The sequence below is a fragment of the Sinocyclocheilus anshuiensis genome, unplaced genomic scaffold (assembly GCF_001515605.1).
Source record: "Sinocyclocheilus anshuiensis isolate Anshui unplaced genomic scaffold, SAMN03320099.WGS_v1.1 scaffold238, whole genome shotgun sequence".
Lineage (NCBI taxonomy): Eukaryota > Metazoa > Chordata > Actinopteri > Cypriniformes > Cyprinidae > Sinocyclocheilus > Sinocyclocheilus anshuiensis.
This window is the reverse complement of record NW_015547674.1, coordinates 2,200,089-2,221,631: the sequence shown is the minus strand read 5'-3', so window position 1 is coordinate 2,221,631 and position 21,543 is coordinate 2,200,089. Positions and strand designations below refer to the sequence as shown.

At 36.8% G+C, this 21,543-nt stretch overlaps 2 protein-coding genes across 4 annotated transcripts in view; both read left to right on the top strand.

Moving 5' to 3' along the window:
• Positions 1-326: 326 nt before the first annotated feature.
• On the top strand, positions 327-4,350 carry LOC107702973 (MOB kinase activator 1A-like). Its single transcript, XM_016505453.1, has 6 exons — positions 327-410; positions 771-937; positions 1,396-1,489; positions 3,186-3,319; positions 3,410-3,573; positions 3,666-4,350. Exons 1-6 carry the CDS (start codon positions 397-399, stop codon positions 3,741-3,743), a joined length of 651 nt encoding a protein of 216 aa, XP_016360939.1. The 5' UTR covers positions 327-396; the 3' UTR covers positions 3,744-4,350.
• Positions 4,351-13,654: 9,304 nt separating this feature from the next.
• The window catches only part of LOC107702972 (translation initiation factor eIF-2B subunit alpha-like), a 10,596-nt gene continuing 2,707 nt past the window's right edge, over positions 13,655-21,543 (top strand). Inside the window, exons 1-8 of one of the 3 annotated variants that reach the window (XM_016505451.1) lie at positions 13,692-13,897; positions 14,022-14,093; positions 14,660-14,761; positions 14,827-14,963; positions 19,334-19,450; positions 19,536-19,648; positions 20,217-20,285; positions 21,259-21,334. In XM_016505451.1, the coding sequence (XP_016360937.1) occupies positions 14,856-14,963; positions 19,334-19,450; positions 19,536-19,648; positions 20,217-20,285; positions 21,259-21,334 (483 nt within the window). In that variant the 5' untranslated portion in view covers positions 13,692-13,897; positions 14,022-14,093; positions 14,660-14,761; positions 14,827-14,855. Of the gene's footprint in view, positions 13,898-14,021; positions 14,094-14,659; positions 14,762-14,826; positions 14,964-19,333; positions 19,451-19,535; positions 19,649-20,216; positions 20,286-21,258; positions 21,335-21,543 lie in introns of all 3 variants that reach the window. The other 2 variants (XM_016505452.1, XM_016505450.1) reach the window with 2 other exon arrangements.

Sequence of the window (21,543 nt, the reverse complement as noted above, 5' to 3'; positions counted from 1 at the left end):
ATCCGCGAGCGGAAACTACCGCCCTCCACCGCAACGCGCATGCTCCGTTTAACTACACGGTTTTAGCAGACAGGAGGCTTTTTACTCATAGTTTCACTTCTAATTGTTTAGAAAGTACCGAACAATTGTAACAACATTCGGTCCGTATAAATCAGGAGGTTTGCACGCAAGCACGCGGTTTATTTCTACGGATGCACCGCGGCACCCGCTGGGAACCAATCGAAGACATTTCCTGAGTCTCTACTTCTACGCCTACTTATATCTTTCGTCTGTAAAACCTCGAACTCGGAAGAGTGCTGATAAATGCTGTTTAATTGCCTTTGGGAACTAACTTTATAGTAGTAGTCATTCGTATTGCCTTCTAAAAGTTGTTTCCGAAGAAGAAAAGAACCGGATATGAGTTTCTTATTGTAAGTATTTTAGTCGGTGCAACCGTTTATTAACCTTTTCTTTCTTGCCATAATCGCGTATCACAGATGTATATCAGCAATCAGCTGTTTATTCCCAGAAGAAATAGTCATATGGAAGCACATCCAGCTAGAAATCAAGCGAATAACATCTGTTGTTCAGCTTTCAACATTTCCGGTTGGCTGTCTGTTCCTGTGTTGAGCATGAAAACTTCGACTCGGAGTGTTATGCATTTAAAAAATATATATTTAATTTTTTTTCCCTTTATTAATTTTTTTTTAAGTTCTTTGATATATTGTTTATAGTCAGTTGAACCAGGTTTTCCCAGTGGACTTGATTGGTGTGACACAATATGATTGCAGTGGAAGCCGTTCATCAAAGACATTCAAGCCCAAGAAGAATATCCCAGAAGGCTCTCATCAGTATGAGCTGCTGAAGCATGCAGAGGCCACCTTAGGAAGCGGAAACCTTCGAGCTGCTGTGATGCTACCTGAGGGAGAGGACCTTAACGAATGGATTGCTGTCAATAGTGAGTTTTCCATAGAACAATTCAAATCTACAATTGTACATGGAAACATAATACACCTATTCACATATGTGCATATAATTACATCTCCAGGCAGTCATATATCTAAGTGTGCATGTGTGCACTCGAGTAGTAAAAATAAAAAAGTTTTTTTAAATAACGTACTTTGTCATACACAAAAAGAGAGCTAGATAAATATTGTTAATAAATAGAAACTGTATGCTCTTTATTTCAGTTAAAATTGGTCATTTAAAATAATGATTTAAAATGTATTTAATATCAGTGTTTCGGTATCAAAAACGTGAGGTTTTGATGGTACATTGAAATTAGAAAAAACAATACCGATTCATTTGTTGTTACACGTTTTATCACCAATATACACGCTGCCAATCTTCAATTCAGGTGAGTTTGGGTGTGGGAGTATTTAGGATTGTTAATGAACTCATATGCATTTATTTCAGCTGTGGACTTTTTCAACCAGATCAACATGCTCTACGGCACAATCACTGAATTCTGCACAGAAACCAGCTGCTCTGTTATGTCTGCAGGGCCCAGGTAAAATAAAACTGCATTTTTCAATGCTTTAGTATTTTCACTTAACCTGTGTGCTGTGCTAAAAATCCTTTACCTATTTTGGTGTTTCTGGTTAAAAACGACCCACTTTTGAAAAATGTCTCATTATGCTATATTATCATCAAATATTGGATTTAGTGCCAACTTGATTTTCTTTCGATAAGCATGTTTCATATCACTTTTTGGAACTGACTGATCATCTGCCTCAATGATCTGAGCTTATGCACCTCTATAAATAATACCACAAATAATGCTTCTCATTCAAAAACTGAGGTGCATAAACTTAGATGAATGAATTGGACAATCAATCAGCTCCAAAAAAAAACACCTGTTCTAATTGAAGGAAAATAAGTACAAATCTAAAAAAGAAAAAAAAATCTAAAAACAATTATTTTTATTTTTTTTGGAAGTTATGAAGTCAAAGTCAGGAAAAAAAAAATCCTCTCCAGATGAATCTTGAAATTGAATAGGCTGAAAAAGTTGTTGCATACAGGATTATGCTTATGCCTTGCTCATTAAAACGGGAATGTTTATATACTGTTATTATAAAAAGTGGATATTCTGTCTGAAAATAAACTGCTTTCTAGGCCTGGGTGATAAAACGGTATCGATATTTATCGACGGTACACCTTCTTCGATAATGATATAAACCATTTTCGATATAGGCACGTGCTAAAAGTGACGCAGACAGCACACACAAACACGATCATGAGTGCTGTGCCTGCCTGTGACGAGGAGATTGTGAATAATAAAAAATGAATATTAGTCGAATTTAAAATAAACATCTGCATTTGAATGCAAAAATAGTACAATCCAATGTTAGATGTGCGTCATCAGTGGAGCACGAGATGCGGTTATGATGTAAGTGACGTTGTAGTTTAATGTTTTGTTAGTCTAGCCCACGAGATGTGCAGTTGCTGCGTTATTCATTCAAAATATTAGAGAAATATAGTAGCTCAATGCGTAGAAGATCTTGATTAGGTTAAAACCGAAACCAAGCCATTCACACAGAACGCATTTTTTAGACGGACAAATATGACTGCTGCACTCGCGTGTCACACAAGAGATGTATAGAAAGCCATGCAAAGTTAAAACAGTTTAAACTTTTAGAAAACGCGTCACGAATCTGTGGAGGTTTATTCCTTTTCACTGCGTCTCCTTATGTTTTTAAAGGCAATCTGTGCAATCGGCGCTTCGGCTCTTTGTATTAAGCAATGCATAAATATGTGATGCTGTTTTGTTCATAATTGTTTATGCAATTTATGAAATTATATTTGATTTATATGGGTTAATTTAGACGTAATGCACATTTTTTTATAGACCGTTATTTCCTTGCGTTGACAATTTAATGTGCTGCATTATTTTGCACTGGCCTCGGGAGACAAGACAAAAGTTTAACCTATTTAATCTGCATATAAAACATTAGAAATTAGATATTTAATTTTTATTTTGTGTTTGACTGTTAAAACAAAAAAATATTTGCTGTTTGTCTCAATAAATTGAGTTAATTTAAAAATACAGTGGTTAAATGTAAAAAAAAAATTCTATTGCTCTTTGTTTTAAAAAAGGTTATAAAAATGTCAATAATTATTGATACCGAACGATATGAAACATTATATCGCTGATACATTTTTTAGCTATATCGCCCAGCCCTACTGCTTTCTCCATGAATGAATAGGTATGAATATCACTGGGCGGATGGCACCAACATCAAAAAACCCATCAAGTGTTCTGCTCCCAAGTACATTGACTACTTGATGACCTGGGTTCAGGATCAGCTGGACGATGAAACTCTCTTCCCGTCTAAGATCGGTTTGTTATGAGTTGTTATGCAGTGTAACCTTTTCACGCAGGCTCTGTCGTAGAAATAACTTTTTCCTATCAACTTGTTACTCCGTCCAGGCGTTCCTTTCCCAAAGAACTTCACGTCAGTGGCGAAGACTATCCTGAAGCGTCTCTTCAGGGTTTATGCTCATATTTACCACCAACATTTTGACTCGGTCATGCAGCTTCAGGAGGAGGCTCATCTGAACACCTCCTTCAAGCATTTTATCTTCTTTGTACAGGTCAGTGCATTAATAACACGTCACGAGTGACGGTTTCTAAATAGTTTGGACAGTACTCTTCTTGAACTGATTGCAATTTTGTTTTTTTTAAGGAGTTCAATCTCATCGATCGCAGAGAGCTGGCGCCCCTGCAGGACCTTATCGAGAAACTAGGCAGCAAGGATAGATAGACACTGATATGAATACCATATCGGTCAGCCTTAATGCATTTTATAGAAAGCCTTGATTTCTTCCTGTCCACTTTTTGGATTGCTGATTGTCTTTGCAACGTCTCAGCTGTGCTTCCTTAAGCTCGTAGAAGGAGTCACCCTGAAAACTCGTGTTTGTTCTGTTGTCAGTATTACACTGTAGCCTTTATAAGCATGTCTTTGTGACGGATTGGGATATAAAACAAACATCAGAGTTGAGCTTTTATGGAAGTTAAAGTAAAACCAGCATTTTTAGTCAGTGCTTTTAAAATGTTTGAGTAAGATGTGTTTGGGGAAGGGATCGATATTACTTTTTTATTTTGATTATTATTGTTTTGTACAAGTTTGAAGGCAAATGTCATTTTTGATTTTTTTTTCCATTTCTATGTGAATGCATATTCAACCGTGAAGATTATTGTTACAAGACGTTTTTCAGTTGTAGGTCAATCCCAAGAGATTTATATTCAGACTTTTAAGCAGTATTTCATGAGTAATAATCGAAGCATCTGGTTCATCTTATTTTTTCCTTTTTTATTTCTAGTCACAATAATGACTTTCTACCATGTACACAATCATTTTCGTAAGCATTTCGTCTTGTTAATATTTAGGTTATAGCCAATGAATGTTAGTAAAAATTCCCAAATGTAATTTTAAATGACAAAATGGTTATTCGTTAATACTTTCTCAACGTTTTACTTTTACGAACTGAACTGTGTTTTGCATTATTTGTATTTTTAGACTTTTTACAAAAGGTGCACTTTTTTTCTTTTTTACATCTGTTTTTAAGTTGGTACTTTTCAAAGGGAAAAGGTGAAACTTTTATTTGGAAACTAAAACATTCCTCACCCGGAAGCACGGTTTTTGCTGAGATGCTTGGTGAAAAAAAAACAAACAACGGTCCTATAGATAAATGAATGATGTAAATATAATTTTTTAGGATACATAGGGATGAGTATGAGAGCGATACAATGCCTTTCTCGAGCTCTGTTCTTCATGTGTTACTCCACATGAGTAAAAGCAATGCAATAAAGATCGTCTCGATCGAAGGTACATTGGTATGTTTTGATTAATATAGTTTTTTCTCTCTTTTACATATTGTTCATGTTTATACTGGTTATATGAGGCACGTAATGTAGTTAAATAAAGTCATGTTCATCTAATTTGGCACATACCCATTAACAGCCTGGCTGTCAGAGTTAGTTTAGTGTTAAAGTTGATAAGGGTGTGTTTTGTGAACATCCGAAGCGGTCTGGAAGTCAACATTTCCCGGACTGGGAAGTGACAGCAGATGGCAAAATGTGGACCAAACGACTCCGTTCAGTGAAGTGATGTTTCACCCTCAAAATCAAGATTACTCTGGCTATGTCAAGCTCCAAGAAAGTACGTGAAATAAGTTCACTAAAGTCTATATGATATTTACATTTAGTCATTTACCGTGCACAAATGTTATGTTTATCTCAAGTCATTTTTATAGTATGGTTGATCATCGAAGGTCAGCAGCAAAGATAATGGTTAATAAAATTGAATTAAATACATAATGGATATTTGTGTTATTTAACATGTTTGCGTCATGTCAGTTTGCATTTGACTGTTTTTATACATTTTGAGGAATACTGAATCTGTTTTGGTGCGAGGTGAGTAAATGCATGTTAACATTTAGCCTAGAACTACTGTAGCATCATGTTCACACAACGCCTCTGATTTCTCTCAACATGAGGACACGAGAGCTGTCGGTCAATACATGGGAAACAAAGTAGCTGGTGTTACTTGAAAAAGTAACTCAGATATTTTGTTGTAAATAAGATGTAAGATACTTGACTACCTCGAGAAACTCCACACAAAACATGAAGACTGGCTCATCAGCAAGAGTACAAAGTAAGTCCTCTCACTTGTTAGTTATATTAGCATGTGCTTGCTCACCAAAGGATCCTCTGCAGTGAATGGGTGCCGTCAGCTGATAAAACATCAAAACAATCCACACCACTCGAGTCCATCAGTTAGCATCTGGAGAAGACAAAAGCTGTGTGTAAGAAACAAATCCATCAACACGTCTTTAAAAACGTTGCTTCTGGCCAAAACATGAGTAAATAATCCATAATAACGCTTCCTCCAGTGAAAAAGTCCATCTCCTGTTGTCTCTCACATCAAACTCCATATTACTTATGCTGATGATTCTAGATATTTAGTGTATAAATGAGTGCGGATGAGAGCAGTGTGTGTTTCTCTACACAGGGTTGACCCACATCACATAAGCAACATATTGAGTATATGTTTATTTCCCCCCTGATGTAGGTTAGACATTTTTTCAGTGCATTATAATGGCATCACGGGACCGAAGCACAAGGATTATTTTGTTTGGACCATTTCTTGACGGAGTGTTTAACCGCAGATCTAAATGTTCTTTGCTGCAGAAGACTGTCATCTCTAATGCAGTTTTCTTTACGTTCTCAGTGGAGATGAAGTTGGTCTGTGGTTAGTAATAGGGCACAGAAATATCACCAATAACTGGTTACTTTAACAGGAAAGGAAGGCATTTTGTTAGTCACTGCTGTGAAGATTTTTTGCACTGTTGGGTAATGAAAATTGTACTGTGATGTGTATATACTATAAATGTTGTGTTACAATATTTGTGACCCTGGAGCACAAAAGCAGTCTTAAGTCGCTGGGGTATATTTTAGACCGATATGGGTTTTTTGGGGCCAATACCGATATTAGGGAGTAAAAAACCGCTGATCTCGATATATCGGCCGATATTCTTTGTGTATATTATAGTACAGTACCAGTCAAAAGTTTGGACACTTTCCCATTCGTGTGTCCAAACATTTGACTGGTACTATATATAGAATACAGTATATACATAAACAGAATATACATACATAAACACATTTTTTGCAATTATCACTCAAATGTGGTGATCAAACACTTATAATGACGTGACAGATACGTAATGGAGGCAGGGTATATTTAACAATAAACTTTACAGACGAAACTTACTAGAGAAGTGTGAAGTGTGACATAATTTACCTCTGTAAATAAATACAATATAAATTCACGTCTCGCGCACTTTAATGCCCTTTGAATGTAACGTGTACGTTCCCTTGGAACTGGAATCATGGCGGAATTTCATGTGAAGTCCACTTCGCAGGGCACTTACGGTCGAATAAGACAACGCTTGAATGCTGCTGCCTGAACAAGAGACCTCCTTACTGAAGTGAAAGTGAACGCGCCCACGGATCTCCACCAAATTCGGGGGATCCCTTCAGCTCGAGGAGCCCTTTAGACTTTTCCATAGACATGAGCTTTGAAGCGTTTCATCCAGGTCGCCAGTAGCAAACAATAGAGCGTGCTCTGCTGGACAAACTAAGTAATTACACCATTTCAAGCATTTTATCTTCGTTATATGTTCTGTAAAAAAAAATTTCATATCGGCGGCATATTCGCCGATACCGATATATCGGCGACAGGCTCATATCGGCCGATAATATCGGCAGAACGATATATCAGTCAGGCTCTAGTATATTTGTAGCAATAGCCAAAAATACATTGTATAGGTCAAAATTATTGATTTTTCTTTTATGCCAAAAATCATTAGGATATTAAGTAAAGATCATGTTCCATTAAGATATTTTGTAAATTTCCTACTGTAAACATATCAAAATATATCATTTTTGATTAGTAATATACATTGCTAAGAACTTCATTTGGACAACTTTAAAGGTGATTTTCTCAATATTTAGATTTTTTTGCACCCTCAGATTCCAGATTTTCAAATAGTTGTATCTCGATCAAATATTGTACTACCCTAACAAACCATACATCAATGGAAAGCTAATTTATTCTGCTTTCAGATGGTGTATAAATCTCAATTTCGAAAAATTTACCCTTATGACTGGTTTTGTGCTCCAGGGTCACATTTAGTTTAAGACCTTACTGATAAACTGTTACTGTTTTGAATAATTTTTCAATAAATCTACATAACCTCATATTTGTAGTGAAATCCACTTGATTGAAACACAAAATTAAACACTGTAGTTCACTGGCTTTGACTGTTTTTTTTATTTTATTTTAAACTCTCTTTTATTTAAAGTGTTGGCTACAACACCAAAACATGTTGTTTGAATAAACATAACAAATTATATATAAATATATATATATATATATAAACAATTTCCCACCCAAAGCTCAAATGACACTGTAAAAAAGTATGCTATTCAACAAAATACTATCTGGGGATTTTGCATGTGCAGCACATTTAATAATGAGGTAACCTGGATCTGACGGGGTTCGACTGGATCAGTTTGCACTTTTAACTTTTTTCTTCTTTGTTTTAGCCATCTGAGGCAGTGGCACTTTAAAGGCAGTCCTGTAAATATAAGGGCAACTTGTTAAAGGTTGACTGAAAAATGATCTATCAGACACATTTCAGAACAAATATTAAAGAGACTCACTCGCATGTTGTGCAGATTGGACTGAAGTTACAGAATACTGGCAAAAGAAAGGGAGGAAAGTGTTATATAACATAATCCCTCTGCAATATAGGATCATTTGATATATTACAAGCTCATTAAAGAAGGTAATTTAGATTTCAAGCAAGTTCAAGGTCCTTCAAGGCCTGTTTCTTGTGTCTGCAGCATGTAAGTGACACGTTTAACGGTTTACAGTATTCAGACTGTAAACATGAGCAGTGCGTGTGAATGTTAATATGATCTCCCTCATTTAAAGATTTCTATTTCTAATAAATGCTGTCGTTTTGATTTTCTATTCTTCAAATAAACCTGAAAAAATATCAGTACTTACGGTCGAATAAGACAACGCTTGAATGCTGCTGCCTGAACAAGAGACCTCCTTACTGAAGTGAAAGTGAACGCGCCCACGGATCTCCACCAAATTCGGGGGATCCCTTCAGCTCGAGGAGCCCTTTAGACTTTTCCATAGACATGAGCTTTGAAGCGTTTCATCCAGGTCGCCAGTAGCAAACAATAGAGCGTGCTCTGCTGGACAAACTAAGTAATTACACCATTTCAAGCATTTTATCTTCGTTATATGTTCTGTAAAAAAAAATTTCATATCGGCGGCATATTCGCCGATACCGATATATCGGCGACAGGCTCATATCGGCCGATAATATCGGCAGAACGATATATCAGTCAGGCTCTAGTATATTTGTAGCAATAGCCAAAAATACATTGTATAGGTCAAAATTATTGATTTTTCTTTTATGCCAAAAATCATTAGGATATTAAGTAAAGATCATGTTCCATTAAGATATTTTGTAAATTTCCTACTGTAAACATATCAAAATATATCATTTTTGATTAGTAATATACATTGCTAAGAACTTCATTTGGACAACTTTAAAGGTGATTTTCTCAATATTTAGATTTTTTTGCACCCTCAGATTCCAGATTTTCAAATAGTTGTATCTCGATCAAATATTGTACTACCCTAACAAACCATACATCAATGGAAAGCTAATTTATTCTGCTTTCAGATGGTGTATAAATCTCAATTTCGAAAAATTTACCCTTATGACTGGTTTTGTGCTCCAGGGTCACATTTAGTTTAAGACCTTACTGATAAACTGTTACTGTTTTGAATAATTTTTCAATAAATCTACATAACCTCATATTTGTAGTGAAATCCACTTGATTGAAACACAAAATTAAACACTGTAGTTCACTGGCTTTGACTGTTTTTTTTATTTTATTTTAAACTCTCTTTTATTTAAAGTGTTGGCTACAACACCAAAACATGTTGTTTGAATAAACATAACAAATTATATATAAATATATATATATATATATAAACAATTTCCCACCCAAAGCTCAAATGACACTGTAAAAAAGTATGCTATTCAACAAAATACTATCTGGGGATTTTGCATGTGCAGCACATTTAATAATGAGGTAACCTGGATCTGACGGGGTTCGACTGGATCAGTTTGCACTTTTAACTTTTTTCTTCTTTGTTTTAGCCATCTGAGGCAGTGGCACTTTAAAGGCAGTCCTGTAAATATAAGGGCAACTTGTTAAAGGTTGACTGAAAAATGATCTATCAGACACATTTCAGAACAAATATTAAAGAGACTCACTCGCATGTTGTGCAGATTGGACTGAAGTTACAGAATACTGGCAAAAGAAAGGGAGGAAAGTGTTATATAACATAATCCCTCTGCAATATAGGATCATTTGATATATTACAAGCTCATTAAAGAAGGTAATTTAGATTTCAAGCAAGTTCAAGGTCCTTCAAGGCCTGTTTCTTGTGTCTGCAGCATGTAAGTGACACGTTTAACGGTTTACAGTATTCAGACTGTAAACATGAGCAGTGCGTGTGAATGTTAATATGATCTCCCTCATTTAAAGATTTCTATTTCTAATAAATGCTGTCGTTTTGATTTTCTATTCTTCAAATAAACCTGAAAAAATATCAGTTTCCACAGAAATATGAAGCAATGTTTACAACATTGATAATAATCAGAAATGTTTCTTGAGCAGCAAATATTAGAATGATTTCTGAAGAATCATGTGACGCTGAAGACTGGAGGAATGGTGCTGAAAATTCAGCTTTGATCACAAAAATAAATTACATTTTACAATATATTCACATAGAAAACAGCTATTTTAAATTGTAATAATATTTCACAATATTACTGGTTTTACTGTATTTTTGATCAAATAATTGCAGCCTTGGTGAGCAGAAGAGACTTCTTTGAAAAACATTAAAAAATCTTACGGTTGTGTTCACAAATTCGACACGTGTCTGTGGTGACGCTCACACAAAATGTAAACATTTCTCCAAATTTGACAAGCAAAAAAGGTTAGATGGAAACATACTTGACAAACACACTGAACAGACGTAGCCAATTTCAATCAACCTGCATAATAAACATCAAATCTTTAAATTAGTTACTTCTGTCCATGAGATTCCTGATCTCTTCTGCAAAGAAATCATTGGTAACTGAGAGAAGTTCATATTTGCCATCGCTATCTGCAGATATTTCATCCCCTGATCTCCACTGCTTACTCGGATATAGAAAGTGGCTTGAAAAGAGACATTGCGGTATAGTTTTAGTGTGTGTTTGTTATAGACACATTATATTAATATGAGAATATACATTGTTTTGATAGAGATTTGCAATGACGGCTAGTTTGTTGGTTCTTGACATCACTAAATGGGCATTTGTCAGGACCATCAAAGAGTCCAGGCATGTTGAAAGAGTGAACTGAAAGAATAGAAAAGCAAAAACATTTTAATGGGCAATGAAGATAATCTTATGGATTAGCGTCAAAATTACATTACATAAAAATGAAGGTACCTGAGGTTCCCGTTGAGCTTGCTGGCCCCACCAAATAGGGTTGACATCTGCCACAATGACCAGAATATTAATCTCGTCGTCTGCAAACATTAGTGATTTTCACAGATATCACTTCTACTTTCAGAGCATCACAACTCTCCATTCAAACACATATAAGAAACAAATAACAAGTCGATGCACAATTCTTTACTTTTTTAATATATTTTAAAAACATGGTCAACATGATTTACAAACCAGAGGCCATTGTTGCGATTCCTTTATCTCTAAATCGCTGTGTAAAGTATATCGTTGGTATGTTTGTTTTTCCATTATGTTATTATGAGTTGTGCCGAGCTCTTCTTCTGCGGTTTCACTGAAGGGTTTGCGAACCAACTAAACAAGTGCACACCGCCACCTACTGTGCTTCTTCTTCTTCTTCTTGGTGTTTAATGGCGGATGGCATACAACTTTTAGGTGCATTACCGCCACCTACTGATTAGGAGTGTGGATCAGGACCGTACTCTTCACTAAATTCTATTATATAATCCCGTGTCCTTTAAATAACGCATTAAAAATTGAAAGTTTTTATCCCCTGATTTATTCCCCAAAATGTTCATCAAATTAAGTTTTTCCTGTTGCTTGATTAAACACTTAATTTCACTCTTACCATACTTTATCTGCATATCTATGTCTACTTTCTGTGTTGCTTCCTTTGCATATTCATCTGCTAACTCATTCCCTTGTACTCCCACATGCGCTGGTACCCAACAGAAAGCTACAGAAATTCCCATCATCTGGATCCTATATATTGTTCGAAGAATCTCAATCATTATATCTGCTCTCTCTCTGAATGACATTTTTAATTGTAATTAAAGATGAGCTTGGATCAGAACATATGAGTGTCCGCATTGGCTTATGTTCCTCCACCCATTGCAATGCCAGTAAAATTGCAATAATTTCACCATTTGTTTAAATTGACAAATTATCTGTGATTCTTTTACTGACTTTGACATTAAATTCTGGGATACTGAATGCCACACCTACTTTGTCTTCCATATTTTTCGATGCATCAGAATATATTTGAACATAACCATAATAATTTTCATGAATGTACTTATGTGCTATTTGAACATTTGATTTGAACTTATCCTTATTTTCCTCACTTAACAATGTCATATCTACCGTAGGTTGAGATATTAACCAGAGGGATTGTTGACCACGGAACTGTAGGGCTTATTGGAGTTTCACCAGTTTCCATTTCTTTTACCACTCTAGGCACTTCCCATCCAAAACTTTTGATTTCTTTCTTCCCTTTTTCCCAGAAAGGTTTTAGAACTACCCTAGCTGGGTGTTCTTGACTATGTCCTAATATATTGACCCAATATCTTAGTGACAGTTCAATTCTTCTAAGATCTAAAGGCATTTCTCCCATTTCAATCTGCAAGGCTGCAGTTGGTGTAGATCTCATCGCCCCCGTACATAATCTTAATGCCTTGTACTGGATTTTGTCCACCTCTTTTAACACACTATTAGCAGCAGATTGATACACTATACTCCCATAATCAAATACAGATCGTATCAAACCCGTATATATACTTCTTAGAGCCATCCTCTCAGCCCCCCATTCTTTCCCCACTAAACATCTCATAACATTCATTACCCTTTTACATTTATCAACTATTTTTTTATGTGTATTTTAAACGTGAGTTTTTCATCAAACCATATACCCAAAAATTTAAAACATGATACTCTTTCTATATCTTGACCATATAATTTCAATTTTACCTCTTTACTAATCCTACATTTTGAAAAGAATACATTTTTAGTTTTTTCAACAGAGAATCTAAAACCCCACTTATATGACCACCTTTAACAGACCACCAGCTCTGTTATTGCTTCTTGCACTTTCCTTACAACAAACTTTAAATTCCTCCCTCGTTTCAAGATTGCACCATCATCTGCATAAAGAGAAATTCCTATTCCTTTTTCAACACTTAAAAACACAAACAAAACAAAACACAGATTCAGTATTCCTCAAAATGAATAAAAATAATGCAACTCAGAATATGACGCAAACCTGCAATAATTAAATGTTAAACAACACAAATATGCTTCATGTATTTAATCCCATTCTATTAACCAATGTCTTTGCTTCTGAGCTTCGATGATCCAGTTCAACCGTACTAATAAGCACAAATTACTCTAGATGAACATTTGTGTGTTTTTTTATTGCTGAAGTGTGTTGATATTTCTTCTTCTGCATTCTACAGTACGGACGTAAATTTACTTTCCCTTCAGCCTGAGGCTTATTCATTTCACTTTTGGTGTGAAAAGGCTTTTATATTTGCCAAAAATAGAACTTTTTTTATTTTTAAAAACAAACAAGCAAGCCCTGTCCAGATTTAAAAAGTAACGCAAAAGTAACGTAACACATTACTTTTCATACAATGTAACTATGTAACGTAATTAGTTACTTTTTTAATGGAGTAACGCAATATTGTAATACATTACTTTTAAAAGTAACTTTCCCCAACACTGAGTAGCTTAGAGTAAAAATAAAAATAACTTATTCATGCTATTTTGCTCTAGTCCTGCAGGTGGCGGTAAACACAACAGCGGGCCCGCCCGTCAATACTGAAGAAGAAGAAGAAGAAGCTAGTGTAAGCACACTTGTTTACTGTATAGCGCTAATAATTTGAAAGAAATCAATACAACAAAAATTTGTCAGACAAAGTCGCTAATTTGAAAGGAGGTAGTAAAATAGCCCTTATTCTGGTGACAAAGTCAAAATATTCCAGAGAACATTGCATGTTTGAGCAGTTTGATATGGAAGAAGCAGGTGAGTTTCGAGAAAGACACAACGCAAAGTAATAATGGGACAGACCGTTTGCTTGTAGCTGTGCTCTCTTGATCATCTTCCAGATTATGAAAATCATTAGATTTCCCTCTATCTATTTGATCAGTTATACGACGGGCTAAAATGTGAGCACAGGTGCATTATGGGTGACATTCAGAGAAACTGATCGAAATGTTATGTAAGCTACTTTTTCCATCTTTTCCTTTATTAATGTCAATATATTCATTTGTTTTATTTATCTTTTAATACTTGACTGTAATTGTTAATTCTTTTATCGACATAAAATACGTTTCAATTATTATCAAACATATTTACATTATTAATTAGGCTCTAGGTTATAAATAACATGATACCACTTTACAGTAAGGTCTCATTTCTTAACATTAGTTGATGCATTAGCTAATATGAACTAACAATTTTTTGTTTTATCTTATTTCACACTTCACTGTGTCAACAAATGTTAAAAGATGCACAACTTTTGATTTTGAGAATGGGTAAATGTTGAAATTAAGATAAGGTGCTATTTATGACTGTTATAGAAGAACTGTTAATTGTTAGTTTGTGTAAACTGATGTAGGAAACTAATGGCAACAAGTTAAACCTTACTGTAAAGTGTTACAGAAAGTAGTATTGGTAATATGCTTTGTCTTCACATTCTCACGATGGGAGTTTAATGTTGTTTACCTGCAGGCTCCATATGGCCAAGCACTAAGATGTATCTATTTATTTATGTTTTCCTCTCAGAGCTGGTGGAATATTTCCGAGCGCAGATCCGAGAAGACCCGGATGTGGCTTCGGCGGTGGCTGCTATACGATCCCTGCTGGAATTCCTCAAGAGGGATCAGAGTGAGTTTAGTCTCATGTTCAGGGATGTGAGATGCGCATGTTAACCGACGCTTGTCCTTCTCTAGGCGAGACGATCCTCGGCCTGCGAGAGAACATGACGAAGGCCATCCATAGACTAGAAGAGACGGATTCATCGGTGGCTGTGTCGTCTGGAGGAGAGCTCTTCCTGCGCTTCATCAGCCTCACCTCACTGGAACATCCGGTCGGTTCAGCATCGCAGGCAGTCTAGTTGCTCTTTTTAATATTACGGCTGTTTGGTGAATTAAGATTGCGTCGTACATTCCAAGTAGGGCTGCACGATATTGGAAAAAAAGTCGCATTGCGATATTTTATTTTTCTGCGATATGGAAAAAAAAAATCTGATAATTTCAATAGCTTTTGTTTCAAATGATTTTGTAGGCGAGTAAATCAGCATAGGAAATAAACAGATTGCAAGCATAGATAAATAACAGAACAAAGATACAAATGAAATAAGCAGTGCTTTATATTTTTCAGGTAAGTCTTAACAGTATTCAGGTACAGAAATTGACTAATCAAATGTAAAATAACACTGCGTAGTTTTCACTATAAATTAAATCTTAACAAATCCGTGTTAAAGCTACAGAAGTGATTTTTCTTTGTGTTTTGTTGTTTGATTAACGTTCATCAACAGAGAAAGCAACAGGAACATTAAACTGCTGTGAACCGATATACTGTTACACATCCATTTTCTTTCTAAATTGTTTCCCTTCCACCTAAGCCATAAGCAACTGCGTTTACAAGGATACTTGCAGAGCACAGTATTTCAGGCACAAATAGATGCAGAAGTGAACAGAATTCAGTGTTCACGTGTATCTGCGGGTCTACACCAGACGCGAGCGGCACGACAAAATACAATAGAACCCATTATAATCAGTGATGCTGTCAGTCTACACTGGATGCGGCGCGGCGCGACAAAATACAATAGACCCCATTATAATCAGTGATGCTGTCAGTCTACACTGGATGCGGCGCGGCGCGACAAAATACAATAGACCCCATTATAATCAGTGATGCTGTCAGTCTACACTGGATGCGGCGCGGCGCGACAAAATACAATAGACCCCATTATAATCAGTGATGCTGTCAGTCTACACTGGATGCGGCGCGGCGCGACAAAATACAATAGACCCCATTATAATCAGTGATGCTGTCAGTCTACACTGGATGCGGCGCGGCGCGACAAAATACAATAGACCCCATTATAATCAGTGATGCTGTCAGTCTACACTGGATGCGGCGCGGCGCGACAAAATACAATAGACCCCATTATAATCAGTGATGCTGTCAGTCTACACTGGATGCGGCGCGGCGCGACAAAATACAATAGACCCCATTATAATCAGTGATGCTGTCAGTCTACACTGGATGCGGCGCGGCGCGACAAAATACAATAGACCCCATTATAATCAGTGATGCTGTCAGTCTACACTGGATGCGGCGCGGCGCGACAAAATACAATAGACCCCATTATAATCAGTGATGCTGTCAGTCTACACTGGATGCGGCGCGGCGCGACAAAATACAATAGACCCCATTATAATCAGTGATGCTGTCAGTCTACACTGGATGCGGCGCGGCGCGACAAAATACAATAGACCCCATTATAATCAGTGATGCTGTCAGTCTACACTGGATGCGGCGCGGCGCGACAAAATACAATAGACCCCATTATAATCAGTGATGCTGTCAGTCTACACTGGATGCGGCGCGGCGCGACAAAATACAATAGACCCCATTATAATCAGTGATGCTGTCAGTCTACACTGGATGCGGCGCGGCGCGACAAAATACAATAGACCCCATTATAATCAGTGATGCTGTCAGTCTACACTGGATGCGGCGCGGCGCGACAAAATACAATAGACCCCATTATAATCAGTGATGCTGTCAGTCTACACTGGATGCGGCGCGGCGCGACAAAATACAATAGACCCCATTATAATCAGTGATGCTGTCAGTCTACACTGGATGCGGCGCGGCGCGACAAAATACAATAGACCCCATTATAATCAGTGATGCTGTCAGTCTACACTGGATGCGGCGCGGCGCGACAAAATACAATAGACCCCATTATAATCAGTGATGCTGTCAGTCTACACTGGATGCGGCGCGGCGCGACAAAATACAATAGACCCCATTATAATCAGTGATGCTGTCAGTCTACACTGGATGCGGCGCGGCGCGACAAAATACAATAGACCCCATTATAATCAGTGATGCTGTCAGTCTACACTGGATGCGGCGCGGCGCGACAAAATACAATAGACCCCATTATAATCAGTGATGCTGTCAGTCTACACTGGATGCGGCGCGGCGCGACAAAATACAATAGACCCCATTATAATCAGTGATGCTGTCAGTCTACACTGGATGCGGCGCGGCGCGACAAAATACAATAGACCCCATTATAATCAGTGATGCTGTCAGTCTACACTGGATGCGGCGCGGCGCGACAAAATACAATAGACCCCATTATAATCAGTGATGCTGTCAGTCTACACTGGATGCGGCGCGGCGCGACAAAATACAATAGACCCCATTATAATCAGTGATGCTGTCAGTCTACACTGGATGCGGCGCGGCGCGACAAAATACAATAGACCCCATTATAATCAGTGATGCTGTCAGTCTACACTGGATGCGGCGCGGCGCGACAAAATACAATAGACCCCATTATAATCAGTGATGCTGTCAGTCTACACTGGATGCGGCGCGGCGCGACAAAATACAATAGACCCCATTATAATCAGTGATGCTGTCAGTCTACACTGGATGCGGCGCGGCGCGACAAAATACAATAGACCCCATTATAATCAGTGATGCTGTCAGTCTACACTGGATGCGGCGCGGCGCGACAAAATACAATAGACCCCATTATAATCAGTGATGCTGTCAGTCTACACTGGATGCGGCGCGGCGCGACAAAATACAATAGACCCCATTATAATCAGTGATGCTGTCAGTCTACACTGGATGCGGTGCTGCATGACAAATCCTCGACAGTAAACTGATGCCGCGTTCTCTTTATGACGTACTGACACAAAGTTCAAATGATATGCAATGGTCGCTTTGTCGCGTCAAGTGTAGACAAACTTTAGGGCCGTTCACATGACGCGCCTTAAAACGCGTGGGAAAACGCCAGTCGCGCCACTTTCTCCTTCTTTCCAAAGCGCTCGGGAGCTTGCGCTTTCGTAGTGTCTGCTGTTGCTAAGCGACCATGACCTGCGCTCTCCACGACGACGCGGAAGTTTCAACAAAGGATAAACGGATTTCCAGCACTGAAAATCACGTGCAGTAGCTCTGCTACTAAATGTAAATGCTACTCGTCTGTACAGCTGTCGCGTCTGGTGTAGACACCGTGTCTGTGTGTGAGCAAAGAAAACAATCAGTATAAATATATTTCTAAGCAACCATGACCTGCGCTCTCCAGAGGACGCGGAACTGTCAACAAAGGACAAACGGATTTCCAGCACTGAAAATCACGTGCAGTAGCTCTGCTACTAAATGTAAATGCTACTCGTCTGTACAGCTGTCGCGTCCGGTGTAGACACCGTGTCTGTGTGTGAGCAAAGAAAACAATCAGTATAAATATAACGATCAGTAGCCTATACTAAACATCGCACATCCTGCGATGTGACTATCGCGGATGCGCACATCGCCATATCGATGCTGAAACGATATATCGTGCAGCCCTAATTCCAAGGTTCAGATCTCACTAAAATGTGGGAGAAATGCAGTCAGAAAATGCTACTTCTCTCCTCTAAAGTAGAGTTTGCCGCACATTAGTTTTAAACGTTTATGGATTTAGCGAACGTTTTTATCCAAAGCACCATACAAAAGAAGAACAAAAGCAATTTGAATATTTGAATATTCAATGCTAGGTTTATAGACCGCTACACTAGAGAATTTTATTTATACTATTTAGTTATATTGTTTATATGAATAATTAGAATTTGTTTTGATTATTTTCCAATTTCATTTTAATTTCAGTTAAAGTTTTAGTAATTCGGTTGTGTGTTTTTGTCATTTTAATTAATTTTCTTTTTTAAATGTCTATATGTTTTTAGTTATTTTTATTGTAGTATATCAATTTAAACCAAATTAAAAATGAGAAATGTTACCTTGGAAGTAGCTGAAATAAAATAATTGTTTTATATATATTTTATTTTATTTCTGTTAATGTTTATTACAACTAATTTGAAATCAACATTATTTCAATATTTCAATAATGTATTATTTTTAATAATTTATTTATTAATTTTTAATAATTTATTATTTCAATAATTTAAATTATTTATTTTCAACAATTTCAATATTTCAACATCGAAAATGGTTTTAGTTTTAGTTAACTATAATAATCCTGGTGTCACATTTCAATTGCATTGCCGTTCAAGAGAATCAATAATTACATTTTTTCAATAAATACCCACTGTTTTATTTATGCTCTTAAATAACTGTTATTTTTTTTATACGATGTTTTTATGCACAATTGTCACTTTTGTGTGGTTGATCTTGTTATGGTGATGGTCGCTGTCTCTCTCTTTTTCACAGGATCTCTCACAGTGTAAAAATGTGATGATAGAGCGAGGTGAGCTCTTCTTGAAGAAAATATCCCTGTCCAGGGGCAAAGTGGGTAAACTGTGCCACACCTTCATCAAAGATGGAGCTGTAAGTGCAGTACTAGAGGAATCAGGGCATGTCCTTTTGTCATTATTTTGGAAACGCTCTACTCATATCTGCCTTCCATCTGCAGAAAATCCTGACACACTCATCGTCCCGAGTGGTTTTAAAGGTTCTGGAAAATGCAGCAGCTGATAACAAACGTTTTACAGTATATGTCACCGAATCACAGCCGGATTCAGCAGGGTGAGTCTTCAGTGCACTGCTCGAGTGTCTCTTGCTGTCTACTCTTCTGCCCTACAAAGACAACATGCAGTAATACTGGAACAAAGTACAACGGCTTCAGAGTAATTTTTCAGTTTTGCATACATTTTCTCAGAAACTAGTAGTTTTCCATTAATGCACGACTACAGAGGAAAACCTTCAAGAGTCATTATTACATGGCATTTGTTTTATAATATTGGGTTGACTAAAATAGGAAGAAGAAAAAAATATAAATTTCAAGGTCTCCATTTAATTCAGTGAGGTTTTTTTCCATCAAGAACTATCAAACTGTCTACTAGGAAAGTAACACAAAACCGTATCCTAGAATAAAATCTATGCATTAATCGAATCAAAATTTGATTTAAAATCAAGAATCAGTTTTTAATCAAATCGTGAACTCGAGAATCAATTTGAGTCGAATCGTGAGGTACCAAAAGATTCCCACCCCTAATAGACATGTTAAAAGTATGTATTCGTTCATTGTTTATATAGTATTTATTGTTTTATGTTAGTCTTTTATGAATGTTTTCTTTCCCCTCTTGCCCCTTAGTAAACATATGGCTCAAAAATTAGGCAAACTCAATATCCCCGTCATGGTGGTGCTTGACGCTGCAGTCGGGTAAGTGTTGTCGTTTTGTTACAGTAATGAACCTCTTAATTGCTTTAATTCTCGTACTACTCAAATCAGTTCTCAGAATCAATAGTTAGTCGTTCCAAAAACTATTAATCAGAAATATCAGCAATATAAATATATGTGAGCCTAGAGCACAAAAGCAGTCTTAAGTCGCTGGGGGCAAAAGGAGCCCCTACCAAGTATTGAGTACATGTACAGTAAATGAATATACTTTCCAGAAGGCCAACAATTCACTAAAAATGTTTTTTTTTATTGGTCTTATGAAGTATTCTAATTTGTTGAGATAGTGAATTGGTGGGTTTTTGTTAAATGTGAGCCAAAATCATCACAATTAAAAGAACCAAAGACTTAAACTACTTCAGTCTGTGTGCACTGAATTTATTTAATACACGAGTTTCACAATTTGAGTTGAATTACTGAAATAAATGAACTTTTCCACGACATTCTAATTTATTGAGATGCACCTGTAGTTGTATCTCGGCCCAATATTGTCCTATAATTGACCCTTATGACTGGTTTTGTGCTCCAGGGTCACAGTTGGTAACACTTTAGAATAGGGAACACATATTCACTATTAACTAAGAGTTTTCCCTCAATAAATCCTGATTTGCTGCTTATTAATACTTAGTTAGGTAGTTGTTAAGTTTAGGTATGGGGTGGATTAAGGGATCTAAAATATGCTCATATAGAATAAGACATCAATACTGTATGTGCTTTAGAAGTACTCATAAACAGACAATATACTAGTAATATGCATGCTAATAAGCAGCTAGTTAATAGTGTGAATTTATCCTTGAAAATAAAGTGTTACCAAACATTTCTGTTCTCTTGATGGACTGCTTTAATTAAGGTGAGCTTCAACACCAATCTTAGGATATCGTATTGTGGCCATAAGATTAAAGTGACTGAAGTTCTTGCTGCGGATAAACATCTGCTGCTTATGTTGTGTGATGTTTAGGTACATCATGGAGAAGGTTGACCTGGTAATTGTGGGTGCTGAGGGCGTTGTGGAAAGTGGAGGTGTAATAAACAAGGTCTGAAACACACATACTTTTGCATTCTTGATGTTTGCAGTTGTATCTAAGGCAAGACACCACAGCCGTTTTGATTTTTTATAGTAATAAAAATAATTTAGTTCAGTGAAAGAACAGACACTACAATTAAAAACTGAAAGCGGCTGCTCAATGCAGTTGAACAACAGTCGCATCACAGATCAGATTTAATTTCTCCAGTGAGGAGAGTG